We start from the raw sequence: 18,516 nt of genomic DNA on the forward strand, positions 1-18,516 counted from the left end.
CTATCGAGTTGAACGAACCAAAGGGCACATCTACATGACCATATCTACCACCTGTAAAAGTTTAATCCAAATCCATCAAAGATTTCATGCCAAAAGTGCATGGACAAACTTCACCGGATAAAAAAGAAATAAATAAAAACAGTTAAATCAAGATGTGACCCCTTCAGGGAAGGGGACCGATAAAAAGTCGCGAATGCACAGGATAAAGATTTTGACTGGTCGTAACAACTACTTTTAACTTCGCACAAGGTTGTAAATACGTGTAAAGTTTTAAATCCGATGAGAGCGGTAGTTTTTTTTTTCTCCCATATTTAAAAATATAATTGGTGGGGCCTTAATACCTTCAGGTACCTTCTTGCACAAAAAATACTTTGATCCTGGAAAAAAATAATAAAATTGCAAATTTTGTTTTTCCGTCGGTAACGAACTGAAAGCACAGCGTCCAGCTTGGAACTAGGTAGGCTTTTAGGCTATCTTTTAGCTATCTAAAAGATATTTTTTCGCAAATTAAGCAAGTTTCAAGCGACTTCCCCCTATTATCTCAAACGTCGACTGGGGTTTGAAATACAATTTCTAAATCAATGTCATTAGTTTCGTGATCAGTTAGCTTGTTTATTTTCCTCAGTGGATTCGTCAACAGTCCTCATCAATTTGGTAAAGAAAGGCGAAATCGTAATAAAGGACTCACTACAAAAATCAATGCGTTTTACAGAATTCAATTTGTGGGTGTGTCAAAAGCGCACTTGAATTTTAATGTGGAGCCGTCGATTGCGTTTGGTTATTTACCCAACACTGCACACTTTTTAACTTTCCTTGTAAGTTTTTCTTTATTTCCTTGTAACTTCGTTACTTTTCCTTTTTTATTTAGTATGAATCAACATGTGTTTTTTCAGTTGTTCGCCACGTTAACTGTCTTTTCACAAGTGTCACATCCATGAGTTTTCTCATTTGTGTGCGTCAACATATGTGTCTTTTCACACTTCCATTAAGACCAAATCTTTTGCCACAAGCATTACATTGATGTGGTTTCTCTTTAATGTGAGTCAACATGTGTCTTTTTAATACTGCCATTCGGCTAAATTTTTGTTCGCAAACATTGCATGGATAAAGTTTCTCAACAGTGTGAGTTATCATGTCTGATTTCAAATGTACGCCTTGGCGAAATCTTTTGTTACAAACATTACATTGATGAGGTTTCTCGTTAGTGTGAATCCTCATGTGCATTTTTACGCCTACTCTTTGTCTAAAACTTTTGTTACAAATGTTGCATCGATGAAGTTTATCACCAGTGTGAATCAATATGTGTGCATTCAAATTTCCAACGTTACCAAATCGTTTTTCACAAACTTCACATCGATGTGGTTTCTCTCCAGTGTGAACCAGCATGTGTGTTTTCAAATATCCAGCCCGACAAAACCTTTTTTCACACACATCACATCGATGTGGTTTATCACCAGAGTGAATCAGCATGTGCCTTTTCAAATGTCCAACATTATTGAACCTCTTTTCACAAACATTACATCGATGTGGTTTCTCGCCAGTGTGAATCAGCATGTGTGTTTTTAAATATCCAGCCTGACGAAACCCTTTTTTACAAACATTACATCGATGCGGTTTCTCGCCAGTGTGAATCAACATGTGCCTTTTCAAATGTCCAACATTATTGAACCTCTTTTCACAAACATTACATCGATGTGGTTTCTCGCCAGTGTGAATCAGCATGTGTCTTTTCAAATGTCCAAGTTGAATAAACCTCTTTTCACACACAACGCAGTGATGTGGTTTTTCTCCAGTGTGATTCATCATGTGTAGTTTCAAATATCCAACTCGACTATACCCTTTGTCGCAAACAGCGCATCGGTGTGGTTTCTTTCCAGTGTGATTCATCATGTGACGTTTAAAAGGTAAATTTACGACTGAAGTATTTTCCACATCAGCCGCATTGATAAGGTTGTTCCTTTTAAAAGGTAAGATAAACAAATACTCCGAATCGTCTTTCTTTGCATCCAACTAATCAACTATTAAATAAAATTGTCAATTCAATCAGAATGTCGTTGGTGAGAAAAATGCCGAGAAAACTTAAATAACATTTTATAAAAGCGACAACACAAATCTGAGCTGACAACGGAAGAAACAAGCGTCCAGTTTAAAACACAACTACACGCAAAAAAATTTCTTGATACATATTTGCAATTTAAGTTCCATTATGAATCAATTAAACTAGCAAGTAAAGCGTTGAGCACGTTTCTAATCTCGTCAATTTCAGTCGACATTCTTATAAAATATGCACTTGAGTAAGCTTGTTGCTCTCATAAAGGGATTCATAAACGCAAATGACTTTGTCTTGTCGATTAGCGTGTAGCTGATTCGTATGTGCAAAACATAACCTTTACAGTAAATTCGAAATCTGTAATCCAATTCCTGTCCGGACAGTCTTCTCATTGTTTTTTTGTCGTGCGGACAGTGGGAATTGTTAGGATTCTTATTAAAGGAGCGATAGTTCTGCACAGACCATCAAACATTCTTTGCTAACTTTTCCTCTCATAAAAGCTTATGTTTTTAGATACTTTTGGGATATCACAAAGCTAGTGTTGGTTGCAGCATCCTAATACTTTTGTATCTGAGCTAGCAAACTTCTGATATCTGCACCTTTTCTTTATTAAACCAAATTTATATTTCGTCTTATAATGTCAACTACTCCTTTATTGTGCAGATAACCAAATACTCCGCCGCTTTACCTCCAACTTCAGTAAAAATTGTGCATTACTTAATCTTTCAGCGAAAATTTTGCATTCAGCATCTACCTTTCGTTTTTTTCGCCATCAGCAAACATTGCTCAGGACCAAAAGTCTGATATGCTGTAAAACTTACTTCAGCCACGAAAGTTGTGGCATTAAACATACAATTACTTTTTCCTTTTGAAACGGTCGCGTTACTGGTGAATAGCCAGCTACTACTCGTTGAACACTGTTATGTGTTTAACAAACTTCCACATGCCGCTTGGATAAGTTTGACAGACGCACTATGTCCACAAAGCATGACCCTAGTCGTTTCCGTCATGCGAGTACTGACGAAGCAGCCGGTTTTCCTTTTTTCCTAAGCTCATGACAAATGTTCGCACACAACTAATCCATGGCGATAAGATAAAAAAAAACTAACCTGCTGTGATAAGTTTTTTTAGGTGATCTAGTTTGTTAAACACTCCCTTGTCTACTTCACACAGTGAAACCTGACACGAGCTGTATGACTGCCCTTTTTTCTTTCGGTTACAGGTCAGTGCACTCGTGTTTACTAATGCGTTATCAAGGTAAATTTACGACTGAAGTATCCGGTTTTACTTTTTTCCTAAGCTCATGACAAATGTTCGCACATAACTAATCCATGGCGATAAGATAAAAAAAACTAACCTGCTGTGATAACGTTTTTTTTAGGTGATCTAGTTTGGTAAACACTCCCTTGTCTACTTCACACAGTGAAACCTGACACGAGCTGTAGGACTGCCCTTTTTTCTTTCGGTTACAGGTCAGTGCACTCGTGTTTACTAATGCGTTATCGAATGGCTACACAAGGTTTTCTGGGTTTTCAGACGTCGATATTATAGGCCGAGCACAGTGAATTATATTCAAAACGTATTTCATGTTTTGTTTGGGCGCTAGATTAGGGTTACCATATTGACAACCCTGACAACTTTATTTCAGTTGCGTTAACCTTTTTTGCGATCCGAACACTTCTATTACGGAATAAATTTAGAATATTCGAAAGTCATACGGACGGGCGACACTAGAAAATGTTAGATACGTTATTCCGATCCTTGTCAATTAACTTTCTGCGTAGACTTCTGTTTAGTTGACTATATTAGAATAAGCTCAATACACTCCCTACCCATGAAACTGTAAGCACGTATTTCTGGAGGCGCCAATATTTGCCACTCTAAGAGCCATTTGGACCAATTTCACATAGTAAAAAACACTGGGAGCCACAACGACCTTTTTTTAATTTCAAACAAAATGCCATTGTAAGAACGTTTTAATGTCTCACGCCATGTCTGTTGTTAGTTAGTTCCTTGGCAAACCATTTTCGTCAGCACTGAAAGCAAAGTAAACTTTCCACGTAGCAATGAATGTGTATCGGACCTTGGACTTTTCATGCAAAACACATCAGAGTTTGAACTTTTTAATTTAAAACATTTTAATTAGTGAAATTGTCATGTCATATTGTCCCGGTCAAACTCGGTCAAACCTCACATTTTTTCTACACAAAAGCTTGACCGGCTTTTAAACCTGTTTTCTAATCACCACGTTGGTCATATACTGGCTTAAGGCTATTGTTGTATCGCTTTTAACGTGTTAACAGTAACCCACGTATTACTTGGCCTCCAGCCATGTTATACATAACGTTTTTAAAATCAACCAAAAGAATAATTACGGTTTAGAACTTAGTTAACCTTCTCGGGCGTACGTTTTTACAACTTCGCTTGCATAACAACATTTGACCTGATCGCTATATAAACCGCGTCAATTTAGATTTAAGATCAGTGCATAAGTGACTATAGAAGTGACTAGGTTTTGCATTCGAGTCGATATCTGACTGTTGATTCGGGGCGCGTTATGATATTTGTGTTGCGTGTTTAGCCGCAATTGGCGCTTTCGTGGCATGCTTTATTGAAATATAATGTGGGAACGTTAATTTAGTTTTGCGTCTTTTTAGGTTTAGTTAAGCAGCATTAGTTTGTTTATACAAGGAGTCAGATATACGGCAGTGTTGTTTATTGTCTACCCACTGGGTCAGTACAAATTTGGTGAGCCCGACGTGATGAAATTGATTGTCGCGCATTTAACCTTCTGATAAAATCGCTGTTAAGAACGCCTAAATTAATGATGCTGAAAATTGCTAGTTTCGTTCCCGTTTCTGTAAGCGCCGCGACGCATTGTTATGATACGCCTGTCCAGTCTGCATGGACGTCACCAACGGTATTGTATTACTGAGACTGAGCTCCGCTCAAATTATTCTGTCAAGTTTTCAGATAGAAACCAGGCAGCATCGCCGTTTTTGCCACGTAGCCAGGCACCCAGGCACCGTGTGATGCACAGTATTTTACACCTCGCTATCAAATTAATTCTGCGCAATTTGAAGTTGGTGAACTTAATTTACCTCCAATGTGGACGGATACGGTAAAATTTTGGTTTACAACGGTGGAAAACATTTTCCAAAGCCACCAGGTAACGTCCGACGCTGAGAAATTCTGTTTAATTGTCTCTGTGTTGAACCAGGAACAAGCGCAAAAGGTCAGCCACGTCATTTTAGGTGCTGTTGGTGGTTGTCTTTCGTATGACGATCTAAAACAGGCTCTGATAAAGGCTTTTTGCGTTAACCCTGTTGCTAAGGTAAATGAGTCGCTTCCCGATGTTTCGTTGAAAAGTAAGCGCCCTAGTGTCTCTGTTGATAGTTTGGTTCCCCAGGACGATAACCAAGATCTAGAACCGGTCGCCAAAAAGTCGTTGAACCAGTCGTTTTTGGCGCCTGATTACGGTTTGTCCATTGATGCATTGGCTGAAAACGCGTATGAAATCGCATCGTTTAGCGAACCAACGAACTTTCAGTCTATAAAAGTGACCGAAAAGGACACAATTGTCGCCGGCAATAAAAGTGTCATTGTCGACGCGTGCCGATTTCAACAACTCGTCAGACGAACTGCCGGATTGTTTAGATCCGTGGGCGATCTAAGAATCGGATAGCAGGTGAGTATAATTATTGATTGACTATTGTTTACGGACGAATTTGATTCCCTCACTACGATATTGCCTACTTCCCTTATTTTTAATCTCTACCTTGCGATTGCTAATCTTAAAATGCAGCAACTGTACATGTCATGACTATAATTTTTACTGGGAAATGTCACCTTTATGTTTGATACGGTCTAATAATAATCTACTTGTGTACTTAATTAGAAATCCTCGTCTCTCTCGTACGTGGTTGCGGTAATTGGGGCCGCATGCGCCTAAGGCAGCAATTATTTCATTTTTACTACTTCTCACTACATGTCTGACCCAATAGGTTGTAAGTCCTTGCACCTTAGGAATTGACTGCTTCTCGCCATAGACAAACAAGCGAAAGTTGGTCATTAGGGCATAGAAAGTTTACAGACCGTTATCATTCATAGATAAGCATGTTCTTGTTTGGTTTATTACTAATACTCTTACATGGCAGTTTGTTTGCTCTAAATAGTTAGCGTCGCAATGTTGCAGATTTAATGTTTTGTTTTTTTGAGTGTAGTTTTACAGAAAGATCAATGCTACATGAGGTTCAGACGACTTCTACCGATACTGACGACGACTTGTCAAGCAGTAAGTACATTATCGTCTTTATATGCCAAATCACATTGGCCTCGCTCATGCCAATATAACCAAAAGCGTCTGATAGAAACCTCGTAGATTGTCCGTTCTAACAACTACATTGATATTAAAAGAAAACGATCATAACATTCGTTCTAAGTACCTAATAGGTTGACCCTGTATAAAAATAATTTTAGATTTGACATGACTATAAGTGAAACCAAAACGATAAATATGAAATTGTGTTTAATCAATTAAACGTGCCAAGGAAAAATGCAGGAGAATGATACAGTAATAAAGCGGAAAGATGTAAAAGCAAATGCAAATGGCCTTGACACTATAGCGCCGCCGCGCGCACGCGTTCATTAAACGCCAAGCCACTGGTTCATATTGAACTTTATACTTCAATGAGCTTCGCTCAAAGCAGCACTGCTGCTCAGTCGCTAGGCCAAATACCGCCTATAAAGCAATTGCAACTCAAACGAGATTGATTGCCTAAAAACCTTTACCTTGCCTCGACGGCAGGGCGAAAATATAATAATCCATTACAGATTGGCCTGTCGGGTCGAAATGGCGAGAGTAATGCTACAAAAAGCGACTTACCAACTCACAACCGCAGATTGCTGAAGCACTGCAAAACCCTTACAAGTGGGAGGCTGCAAAGCCAAATTTCACATGTAAAATCAAGTCGCCAGCATAGCTACGCGTCAAACCGTAAAAAAACTTAGCAAAACTCTGAAAAGTACGGCAGCTCGTTTAATTTCTTACAATAATTCGAAACAGAAACACTTGTCAAATGTCAAAACTATTTTTATTTGTATATCACAAACCTACATAGTACTTAGAATTTGCGCCATATTAATCGTATTGTATATATACTTAATTATCATTGTATCCCTTGGAAAAAATGCCCTTATATAATCATTGGTGTGAAAATTTGCCGCGCGAAATGTTAAGTTTAGATTACAGACGTTCGAAAAACAACGTACGAATTTAACTGTTCGAATCCCACCGAGCCAACTGTTCGAAACTCAACAATCAACATTCTGTCACAACTACATTCGTGCATGATCTCGCTCGGAAATATAAGCAACTTCGTCGACGGGAGTTCATCAATAACTATGAACAAGTTATCACCACACAGCGTGATATCCATCAAGCAAGAATATCAAATGGACAAAACATTTCGGCACAATCAACATTTGACTTTGGAGCACGAAGCGTCAAATCGGGAACAATAAACGGACAACAAACTAATTTGGTAAACATCATCCAGGAGAATCTCTTCCGGAAAACATTTCACGGGACGGAGAGTGATGTATCGGACCGCATATTTCCAAAATGTTTCCGAATTCGAACAACAGGGTTTTTTAAGCCAATCACAAGAGCGGAAATCCGCGGGTTGTCGTTACGTCACGTCTAGGTTGCTAAGTGGTTACTTTAACGTCAGTATTTTCAAAAATACAAAGTTTTATGTCAGTTTAGATTTTAAAATACGTTTTGCTGGTCAGAAGAAGATAAAGACTGATGCATTTGGGAACTGAAGGTAATGTTCATTAGGTTATGAATAGCAGTAAATAAAGCAGTCATTTATGATTGATAAATTATACACTTATAATTTTTGTTAAGTCTGATATAGCTTTTGTTCGATATTTTTTCTTTCATTCGTGTAGCATGTCTTTGGTGCAGTATATGCTTTGTGACAGTAAATTGTCTACTACTTTTTTATTAAGTCTGCAATAGCTTTTTTGCCGATTTTTTTTCTCTCAAATGATATGTTTTTGTTTAGGATAACAACATATCCCATTCAATCCACCAACACCAAAATTGTGCTATGTATATGATGAGCACTATACAGCCAGTTTGGATGACATAATCAAAGCGTATTATGCATCATTGTTCTAGGTTTACATTAGTTGTTCATTTGCAACTCTTTATATGGAACAAAACAGTTGTACCTCAATTAAAACATTACATTACTCATTTCAACTGTCCTGCTAAAATTTTGTTTATTATACATGCAGCAACCACAATTAAAAATAATCAGTCAACACAGTTCTATCAAGTAGATCCAAAGGTAATTATCCATTGGTATAACATTCCACGATAGTCGATATGTTACCAGTACAAAAACTTTAGTAGTAGCTAGTTGTCAAGCAAATGCCTTTTAACTCGGAGTGCTTGATGTCTCCAATCTGCCCTGCCTTTTCCTGTAGTACATCCTTTCTCAAGGTTTTATTTGTTTTGGCAGCGCAGAGGCTCTTCCTTGAGATACAGGCATGAGTTCTGGTGGCTTAAGGCACACTAAGCTATTTGTTATCAATGAAACATAGAAAAACTAATTCAAATTGTTAAACAACAAAATTGATTATGTACCCATTTGGGTTCTGGAATAGTTAAAAGCTCAACCTACAGTCCAATAAATTGATGAAAATCCAATTGCCCCAATCTACAAATCAAATTAGATGGTAAAGATAAGTAATTTGATATCTACCAGCTGTAAAAAATTTATCCATTATCATTTACCATATTATACAAAAAAATAAGGAAAAGCTGCAGGGAAAAAAGTAAAACACAAAAGGAAATAAAATAAATTTAATGTTAGTACCAAAAAGCAATAATTTCAATGTCAGTGGCCTGTGGCATTTGGAAGGTTACTGTTAATGTTTGTGGTGAGTTGTCTTTAGCCTTTTTGTTTTTCGACTGAGCTTAGATGGAGGTCAACCTTTTTCAAGTGGGGCTGAAGTCCGACTAATTCCTAATCGGCGGCGCGCAATGGCAGTGGGTCTTATTTGTGCAACAGAACGAGCAGAAGAGATAGAGTTCTTAAACCTTTCTAATACTTCATTAGTTTCCTTTGAATGAAAGTCACTGGAGAGCTTGGTCGTTAAAAGCTCAGAACACTCTTTAACTAAAGAAATGTTCTCCGCAGTGTAGTCTGGACATTCAGTCACTGGTTCATGTGAGGGTCCAGCAATGCTATCAGATAATGGAGTGGGTGGATTGGTTTCCATGGCATTTGAACAGCCACCATGATCTTGTGTAGATGTGGTGGCCAGTTCACCAAAGAATTTCACAGATGGTGCCCGCTCCTGACCCAAAGCAACGCTTGCATACATATGCTTCTGAGGTGCTGATCCCTGATACAGCTGGTCAGAATGGAGATGACCATGGAGAATTACACTTTTTTGGTGTTTGCACATATCTCCGCTGACACCGACAGGACAGGTGCACATGCCACATCAACCACATAAGATAAATTATCATCTCGTTCACTACGGACAGTGAACAGCGTTGGCGTATCTGTTGGACTGATCTTATCCATGTCCAATGGTGGTGTTTCTAATGTGATCTTTTTCTTACGATTAAGAATCACATTTAGAATGCGGTTGACAAAGTAAGTGCTATACACTTCTGTGATGAAATGCAACTACTGACAGGCATTGTAAGCTTTGCACCTGTGAACAAACACAAATTTTTACTTTTTACAAAATATTGTACATTTAAAATGTTCATTTTACCAACCTGTTAAAAACGATGTCTTTAATTATGCGGATGGTTGACTCGCAACAGTTGTTGGTGTTTTGCCCGAGAGTCAATATGCCATTGCGATAAGCAAGACACCATTTCTCCTTTTTAGCCATCCAGTGATCAACATACCTTAATGGCAAATGTGTCGAAACATTTTACATTCCTCACATACACAAAAATGCTATAATGCTTTATAATATAAATGTAGTTAAGCTTCTTTATCATTTGGAAAATGCACTTTTTACATACCTCAAAAACAAATGACACTGTCGACTCTCACATAAATTGACAAGATCTGAATATGCTATTACACAATTTTCCTTTGTTTGGCTGTACAAAATCTTTTGGAATGCCCTCATAAGAATTGGTCTTAAATCTTTGTGAATGGCATTCTTGACAGCAAACAACCATCTCCACACAGCCTGCAAAACATGAAATATACATAAAAGTAGGCTTGAATCTGGCCATACTTCATGAAGAGCATTGGTCTCAGCTGCACAGTCATCGGTCATGAAGACTTTCGGTGAACAGGTGTAGTGAAAGCCAAAATCTCCCAGCATGGTCTTGACCAGTTGAAAGCCTAAAATACATACAATTAAAGTTTACATATACCCAGGCATTGCCCAAAAAGGTATAATAAAAGTTGTACCTCTTGTAAAGCACCGTTGATCTTGCCCACTAGATATTATGGCCCCGAGTGGCAGAGCCCCAATTGGACTACCACACAACAGGACTGTTAGTGAGGCATTAGTCTGATCCAGATTGGATGTAGAATCCACAAACACAATCTCAGAAGATTGTAACATCATTTTATGGATTCTTTCCATGATCGGACTTACAATGGCACAAACATAAGATCCTTCAAATTGCTCAAGGCAGATCTTAGCTTCAGACTCTTCAGCATACTTCTGTATAGCACAAAACAAATTTAAACCACTATATGCCCCAAAGTTACATTTACGCCACTCATCCCAGAGATAGTACACAGAGCGTGGTTTTGGATTAAGGCAGTTGTTAGCGACTGCACTGACAATCCCTGCTGAAAATACAAAAAGAAAATCTGTTTTGTAGATTCACTTGATCTTGAGCTGACCGAGGTTTGTGGTTACCTGTCACACTTACTATACATGGATGGGTTGAAATTAATTTATCTGATCGAATTGTTGCCTTGGTGTTAAGTTTGATCTTAACATCCATAGACACAGGGCACAAAGTGTTGGATTTGCTTGCACCGGTTTCATGTTGGCGGAACTGATTAAGATGGCATTTAAAGGTTTTCCTAACAACATATCTTTTAGGGTTGGGAAATGTTTTGTACACATTCCAGCTAGTGTTAGAAACTACACAAAAAGACTCAAGCCACTCGTCCCATTCTTGTGCTGATTGTAAGGTAAGTCTAAAAATCATTTCTTCATTTTCTCTTGTTACTATTTTTCCACCAAGTTCCACAATTTGCTGCAGGGAATCCATTTTAACGATATATGTTTATTTTAAGAAAGAGTTATTAACTAAACCTTTAAAAAAGATTATTGTTTAGTAATGTAGTTATAAAACCACGCACAACCTTCACTTTCAAATACAGTACCTCATGGAAGATCGACTGGTTAAAAAGTCACATGACCCGGGAAAACTCGCCTTTGTGATTGGCTTAAAAAGCCCCGTTGTTCGAACTCGGAAACATTTTGGAAATATGTTATCGGACCTTGGACTTTTCATGCAAAACATATCGGACTTTGGACTTTTAGTGAATTATAGCATTCCAAAGGTATTTCATGTTTTGTTTGGGCGCTAGATTAGGGTTACCATATTGACAACCCTGACAACTGACAACTTTTTTTGCGATCCGAACACTTCTATTACGGAATAAATTTAGAATATTCGAAAGTCATACGGACGGGCGACACTAGAAAATGTTAGATGCGATATTCCGATCCTTGTCAATTAACTTTCTGCGTAGACTTCTGTTTAGTTGACTATATTAGAATAAGCTCAATACAGTCCCTACCCATGAAACTGTAAGCACGTATTTCTGGACTCGCCAATATTTGCCACTCTAAGAGCCATTTGGACCAATTTCACATAGTAAAAAACATCACTGGGAGCCACAAAGACCTTTTTTTAATTTAAAACAAAATGCCACTGTAAAAACGTTTTAATGTCTCACGCCATGTCTGTTGTTAGTTAGTTCCTTGGCAAACCATTTTCGTCAGCACTGAAAGCAAAGTAAACTTTCCACGTAGCAATGAATGTGTATCGGACCTTGGACTTTTCATGCAAAACATATCGGACTTTGGACTTTTTAATTCAAAACATTTTAATTCGTGAAATTGTCGTGTCAGTCGAACTCGGTCAAACCTCACCTTTTTTCTACTCAAAAGCTTGACCGGCTTTTAAACCTGTTTTCTAATCACCACGCTGGTCATATACTGGCTTAAGGCTATTGTTGTATCGATTTTAACGTGTTAACAGTAACCCACGTATTACTTGGCCTCCAGCCATGTTATATGTTAGAATAAATTGTATGTTCCCTTTAAGTCACCTTACCTTTAATTGCATGCATCAGTAATTTTATTTTATGCATCAGTGATTTAATTTTATGCTTGATTGATTTTGACATGTGGCAGTTTGCCAAGATGTTTAAGTTTAGAGCTTGACCTTGTTAGTGTTTAGTAGTTGAGCTGTTAGTCTGGTGTCAACTTGTTATTGAATTGTTTGCTATGTGTTGTACTTTGTTATTAACTATGTTCTTTATTCTATTTGAATAAGTGTTGAACTTGAATTGTGATTAAATATAAGGGTTTCTGTTGATCCAAAGAAAAGGCTGTTTAACATGACGTTTTTAAAATCAACCAAAAGAATAATTACGGTTTAGAACTACCTTCTCGGGCGTACGTTTTTACAACTTCGCTTGCATAACAACATTTGACCTGATCGCTATATAAACCGCGTCAATTTAGATTTAAGATCAGTGCATAAGTGACTAGGTTTTGCATTCGAGTCGATATCTGACTGTTGATTCGGGGCGCGTTATGATATTTGTTCTGCGTGTTTAGCCGCAATTGGCGCTTTCGTGGCATGCTTTATTGAAATATAATGTGGGAACGTTAATTTAGTTTTGCGTCTTTTTAGGTTTAGTTAAGCAGCATTAGTTTGTTTATACAAGGAGTCAGATATACGGCAGTGTTGTTTATTGTCTACCCACTGGGTCAGTACAAATGCTATGTTTTCGTCAGACGCGGATTTTTATTCGGTATTTCACGTGTATTGTTAGACAACCAATAACAAACAGGTATTCTTACGCGCGCACTTGTCAGTTTGAACCATTGCGAAATACGTAATGTTTGCTGAGTCAAGAAGTTTTGTTGTCGGACAATAGTTGCGAAATTCAGTCAGACATTCGAGAAAAAGACACCATGTGACAAAAAGCAGAAATTTGTAAAGTTTTGTTTAAAATTGCAAAAAGAAATTAGGTTTAAGCTACAAGTTTTTTAAACGCTTATAAAAACTGCACTGTATCAAATCTACAGTTCGTATTTTCTGTCCTTTTACCAGCTTGCAAATTTGTGCCCGTTTTTCGTTGTAGTCTATATTAGTGGTTTGTGAAACACGTACTCTTCGTAATTGGAGTCATGTGCAAATAAGATAACCTGATTAAGTCATGCATGTCGTTGGTTAATTTTCAAATCTGTTTTTTGTTTCAGAGTTGTAAGCCGGGCTGAAATTTTAGGCCCAATTCAAGCCCGAACTCGGCCGTGATAAACCTATGTTTAGTCTTATAAATATCAGCTAGCAGATGAGTATGTACAAAATGTACTCAAAAAGAGCGGCAGACGATCAGCGTCAGTGTAATGTTTTATTTTTGAAAAACAGAAATATTAATTTCGCCTATTTGGGCATCGTCAGTTTCCGTCTAAAGCGATGAAAAACAATGGGGAAGGCCTGCACAAACACCAAAGCTAACGGACTGCTAAAAAAGGGGTGGCAATAAAGGCACCGGTAGCAAGCGAAAAAACTAACACACGTTAGAAGGCAATGACGTCATTAAGTGATAAGGGGTCGTGCGTACAAGGTGTCAGAAAGCTGATTACTTTACCCGTGGCAAAATCATTGGTTGTATGTTTATGGACGCCTTTAGGTCGGTCAACCATTTGTCCTCACAAATATCTAACCGGCTCATAGGCGGCTCTTCAACAAATATTACCGAAAAACAACTTGATATGTCCTGTTTGTTTTTTTGTAGACAGGGATGGGAGATTAGGTAATGTTTTGCCAACGCAATCTTGTCGCTCTTGCTGTCTGTTACGTCCCCTGTTTGCCACGTTGATCTGTGTGCATTCCATCTTGTGCTAAAACGGTTTTTCGTTTGCCCGACGTATTGTTCTTTGCATGTGGTGCAGGTGGCCACGTATATGCCATAATTTTTGCATGTCAGTTGTTGCCTTAGAGCAGTGTTTCTTAACCTTTTTAGCGCTCGTACCCCTTGAAATTTTATGAAATTTTCTCGTACCCCCTGTCTACAAAGGCCGACAGAATTGAATAAAATTGTAATAATAGGAATAACTTAGTGTATTTACAGCACATACACAATCAGTCTATTTACTAATGGCTTTTTTGTTGCTGTTTTTTGTCAATGATCATGGTGTAACGAGGTTTTTTCTTTGAAATGGACACACGCATATCATCTCTTGGGTCCAAGCGATTCCTCGGCTTAGTTTTGATGTTTACAAGAGTTGAGAACCCAGCTTCACATAGGTAGGTTGTCGCAAAAGGCACAAGGATTTCTAGAGCTTTTTTTGCTAACTGAGGAAATGTTATGAGTTGTGCACACCAGAAGGCATCCAACTGCATTGAATCAAACTCCATTTTGATTTTACTACTAGCTTTCATCTCTATAAGATCGTCTTTCCTTTGGTCATTATCATCCATAGAATGCAGGTTGAAAATAAATGGGTCTTGTATCCATCCCTGAGAAACAGAAACCTCTCCATGATGAAAGTATCCCTGGAAAGACTGACTGAGGCCTTGCAAGTGTTCTTTTATTTCAGTCGCAAAATGTTCCGGAAATGAATTTGTTGAATTGAAAACTTTATCAAGATTTGGAAAATTTGCATAGTTTCCACAGGTAATGCGTTGTTTCCAGATTGAAAGTTTGTTAGTAAAGACAGATACCTTTTCTCAGGCAGTGACTATGTTTACCCCTGTACCCTGGATGGAGGTGTTCAAGTCGTTTAAGTGGCTGAATATATCTGCCAAGTAGGCCAGGGACAAAATGAAATTCTTATTTTCAAAGTGCTCTACTATGCCACAACCCTTCTGTCCAAGAAACAGCTCAATTTCTTTGTGCAGTTCGAAAACACGTGTAAGCACTCGGCCACGGGAAAGCCACCTCACCTCGGTGTGGTAAAGAAGTACGTTGTGTTTAGCTCCAAGTTCGTTACAAAAAACTTTAAACAGACGATAATTCGAGGCATTCCCTCTGATGTAATTGACTGCACTCACAGCAATTGATAACACATTTTTAAGTGGTTCTGGTAATGACTTGGCGGCAAGTGCATGCCGATGTAGGAAGCAGTGTGTGACTGTGACGTGAGATACCTCTTTTTTCACAAGGGCAGCGAAGCCTGATTTGTTTCCAAGCATGGCAGGTGCACCATCGGTGCAAAGTGAACCGCACAGGTCAAGAGTCATTTCATGATTGAAAAAGAACTCCTTGACGATATTAAATACGTCAATTGCCTTTGTGGTTGTTGTCAATGGTTCACAAAATAAGAATTCTTCCACTACTTCTTTATCTTTCACATACCGCACAAACACTAATAACTGACTACAGCAACTGACGTCTGTTGACTCATCCAACTGTAGACTCACTTTGATAGGACTGGATTTGATATCGGCAATCACCTGCTGCAAAATATCTTCGCTCATATCACGAATCCTGAAACCGATGATGTCATTTGACAATGGTACTAAACTTAGTTTTTTTTCTGCTTCAGTCCCCAGTACTGTTTTTGCCATTTCCATTGCGCATGGTTTCACTAACTCTTCTGCTTCTGTATGTGGCTTATTATTTTTGGCACACAGAAATGCAACTTGATAAGATGCTAGCAACAATGGTTTTTCAATCGGTAAAAATCCATGCTTTGGTAAGGTACCACTCTGATGAAAACGTGCCCTTATGGTCTTCACAGTATTTAAATCATTTCCTGACTTTTCACCCCCATGCTGATTATTGAAATGCTCATTAAGCCTTGAAGGTTTGAGATTTGCATTTGCGAATACTTTGCTGCATAATATGCACTGCGGTCTCTCAGTTCCATCTTTTTCCGTCGTGCAAGTGAACCCATATTTCACATAGTCTTCATTCCATTTACGTTTTTTAGACATTTTTAGACGTAACTTGCTACACACTCTTTACAATATGATTAAATAGGGCATTTTTTCACACTGCATCTCGTACCCCCTGCTTTGGTGCTTCGTACCCCCAAGGGGTACATGTACCCCTGGTTAAGAACCCCTGCCTTAGAGCTTAGAGGAATAGAGTGGTTGGAAGGGGTGGTGACACAGGAAACGGAGGGAACCATAGCTTTGAACCCCTTTCTACAACCACACAATGCGCATTTGCCGCATAGCCATGAATATCCACCAGCCTGTTGACTCGACATATCCAGTACGTGCTTTTTTGATAGTATTGCGCCCAGTGTTTTGGGACGTTTGAACGTAATGCAAGCCCCGGGTTTCAGCGCTTTTTTATTGCCTGTCAGGTGAAGGATGCTCGGAAAATTTGTAGCCCTTTCTTTTGTGTGGCTTCTGCGGCGTAGTTTTAGGTCCAAACCGTTGTTTCCAGGTGGAAGCTAGTGTGATTATGTCCGAAGTCATTTTCTTAGGAAAGCAAGAAAGTATACATTTTTGCTGCAACCTCTTAAGGCTGTGGATGAAGTCGGCATCATTTTCATTCAGGCGGCGCATGCGTACTGCTTCCGAAAAAACAATTGATTTGAATACGCAAGGAGGATGGTGCGAAAATCCATTTAAAAACGACGGGATACAGCCGTAGGTTTAACGTAATCTTTAGTTGTAAAACCTGTTGCGGTGGTGTCGGACGTTACAAGGAGAACGTCGAGGAACTCCAATTCTTTTCCAGGTGCAGCTGTGCATATCTTTCGAAAGGTGAGGGACAGGCCGAAACTGGCAAAAGTTTTTCTTAATTCGTCCTGTACATTTTTTGCATCATCTGCACTTTTTGAAATCCATATAATGTCGTCAATATATCTTTTAAATACCATCGTGTAATTTTGTATGGTTGAGGCGCATTTATAAATAATGTGGTGTAGAGCTTGTTTGCCACCGAAACCGAGTGATTGTCGCCGGTGATGATGCCGGTCTTTTGTGAATACAAGCTGTTCTCGAATTGGGTGACAACATTTTCCAAACAGTGCATAGTGAGCTTGACTAGCAGGCGTCGGCCTGTGACGCTGTGCTTAGTGTGGTTTTTTAAGGCATGGACCAGTGCTATTTCTGTCAACTTTCGGTCCAGGATTGGATAAAGGGTCTCTACGTCGGCAGCCTCAATAACTAAACTATCCGTGTGGCCGTGTGCTTGGTAATCCATTTTCCACTTTTCAATTTCCAAAAGGTATTCTTTGCTGTCCTTGCAGTATTCGTTCACAGTACTTTTGCAGAAGGCTTGGCTGACCGGTTTGAGAAGGTACTCCAGTAGTGCTGTAATGCGTGACAGAGATGTATTTCCTGCCGCATGTACTAATCTCACCGGGATATCTGAGCACTTGGCAAGCTGCATAGGCCGGTTTGATGTTGCTAAAAAACTTGGCTGAAGGTCCTGAAACATGGTGATAGGTAGAACCCGTCGCTTTTATACCTACGGTGTGGAACAGCATGTCCATGTCTATGACATCGGTCATGTGTAGTTTTTTTACCAATGCTTCGCACTCGAGGTAAATATGCCTTCGGTAGCTGTCGAAGTCCTCAGGGCTTACTGGCAATTTGGAAAACTTCATTAGGCTTTTTCTCATAATAGTGCAGAAGTCGGAGTAGTCTACTACGACGATTTTCCCATCTTTGTCGGTCTCACAAATGACTATGACGTTTTTCGCGACAAGTCGTTTAAGCTTGTGCAGGCTTGAGCGATATTCTAGGTTTAAGTTTTTTCTAGTCCCATGTAAACGGTGTACAGAAGAACCAAGAGTGCGCATTTTCACCCTCACACTTTCTGTATAGGCAAGAGTTTTTTCGTCAAGAAGGCTGGGGTCAGGCCTTGAAAATTTCGGAATTTTTAGTTTGGGTGGCAGCATTGGATGCTCATCTTGTGATAAATCATCTCCAAAAACATTGTCCCATTCTATTCTCCGAATGTGGGATTGTGCATTTAACCATTCCAAATGTTTTTCTTTTTTTGTCCAGTCAGGTGTGGGGGAAAAGTTTAAGCCTTTCAAGAGGAGCAATTTGTCCGTATGTGATAAAATCTCACTAGATTTATTCAGAATACAATCTTCGGCTTGTTGGTTCATAACAGTGGCATTAGCTTTACATTTACGTCGGATGCAGCGGTTTCTGTCGCTTCTGTTCTTCAAACGACGTTTGGTGGAATGTGCGTCCCCTGAAGCGCGGACTTAAAACGCTTGCGGGATTCAGCTTG

The 18,516-nt window shown here is 38.9% G+C and overlaps 2 protein-coding genes, 1 long non-coding RNA gene and 2 pseudogenes across 5 annotated transcripts; 2 read left to right on the plus strand and 3 right to left on the minus strand.

Moving 5' to 3' along the window:
• Positions 1-591: 591 nt before the first annotated feature.
• On the minus strand, positions 592-3,124 carry LOC145220105 (uncharacterized). Its single transcript, XM_080087397.1, has one exon. The coding sequence runs from the start codon at positions 1,888-1,890 to the stop codon at positions 958-960; it is 933 nt and encodes a 310-aa protein (XP_079943523.1). The 5' UTR covers positions 1,891-3,124; the 3' UTR covers positions 592-957.
• A 1,157-nt stretch (positions 3,125-4,281) lies between these two features.
• Positions 4,282-8,216, plus strand: LOC145220112 (uncharacterized; annotated as a pseudogene). Its single transcript, XR_013857994.1, has 2 exons — positions 4,282-7,878; positions 8,122-8,216. The product of XR_013857994.1 is annotated as an uncharacterized LOC145220112 (transcript).
• Positions 8,217-8,773: 557 nt separating this feature from the next.
• LOC145220123 (uncharacterized) lies at positions 8,774-11,333 on the minus strand (annotated as a pseudogene). The gene is made up of 4 exons (XR_013857995.1): positions 10,513-11,333; positions 10,113-10,443; positions 9,858-9,992; positions 8,774-9,790 (listed from the first exon to the last, which is right to left on the minus strand). The product of XR_013857995.1 is annotated as an uncharacterized LOC145220123 (transcript).
• LOC145220134 (uncharacterized) lies at positions 11,134-12,886 on the plus strand. Its single transcript, XR_013858005.1, has 2 exons — positions 11,134-11,253; positions 11,446-12,886. It is a non-coding gene; the product is annotated as an uncharacterized LOC145220134 (long non-coding RNA).
• Positions 12,887-14,462: 1,576 nt separating this feature from the next.
• Positions 14,463-16,247, minus strand: LOC145219505 (protein FAM200C-like). Its single transcript, XM_080086865.1, has 2 exons — positions 15,068-16,247; positions 14,463-14,947 (listed from the first exon to the last, which is right to left on the minus strand). The coding sequence occupies exons 1-2, from the start codon at positions 16,245-16,247 to the stop codon at positions 14,463-14,465; spliced, it is 1,665 nt and encodes a 554-aa protein (XP_079942991.1).
• Between the last annotated feature and the right edge of the window lie 2,269 nt (positions 16,248-18,516).

This window comes from Phallusia mammillata, chromosome 3, assembly GCF_965637545.1.
Source record: "Phallusia mammillata chromosome 3, kaPhaMamm4.hap1.1, whole genome shotgun sequence".
Lineage (NCBI taxonomy): Eukaryota > Metazoa > Chordata > Ascidiacea > Phlebobranchia > Ascidiidae > Phallusia > Phallusia mammillata.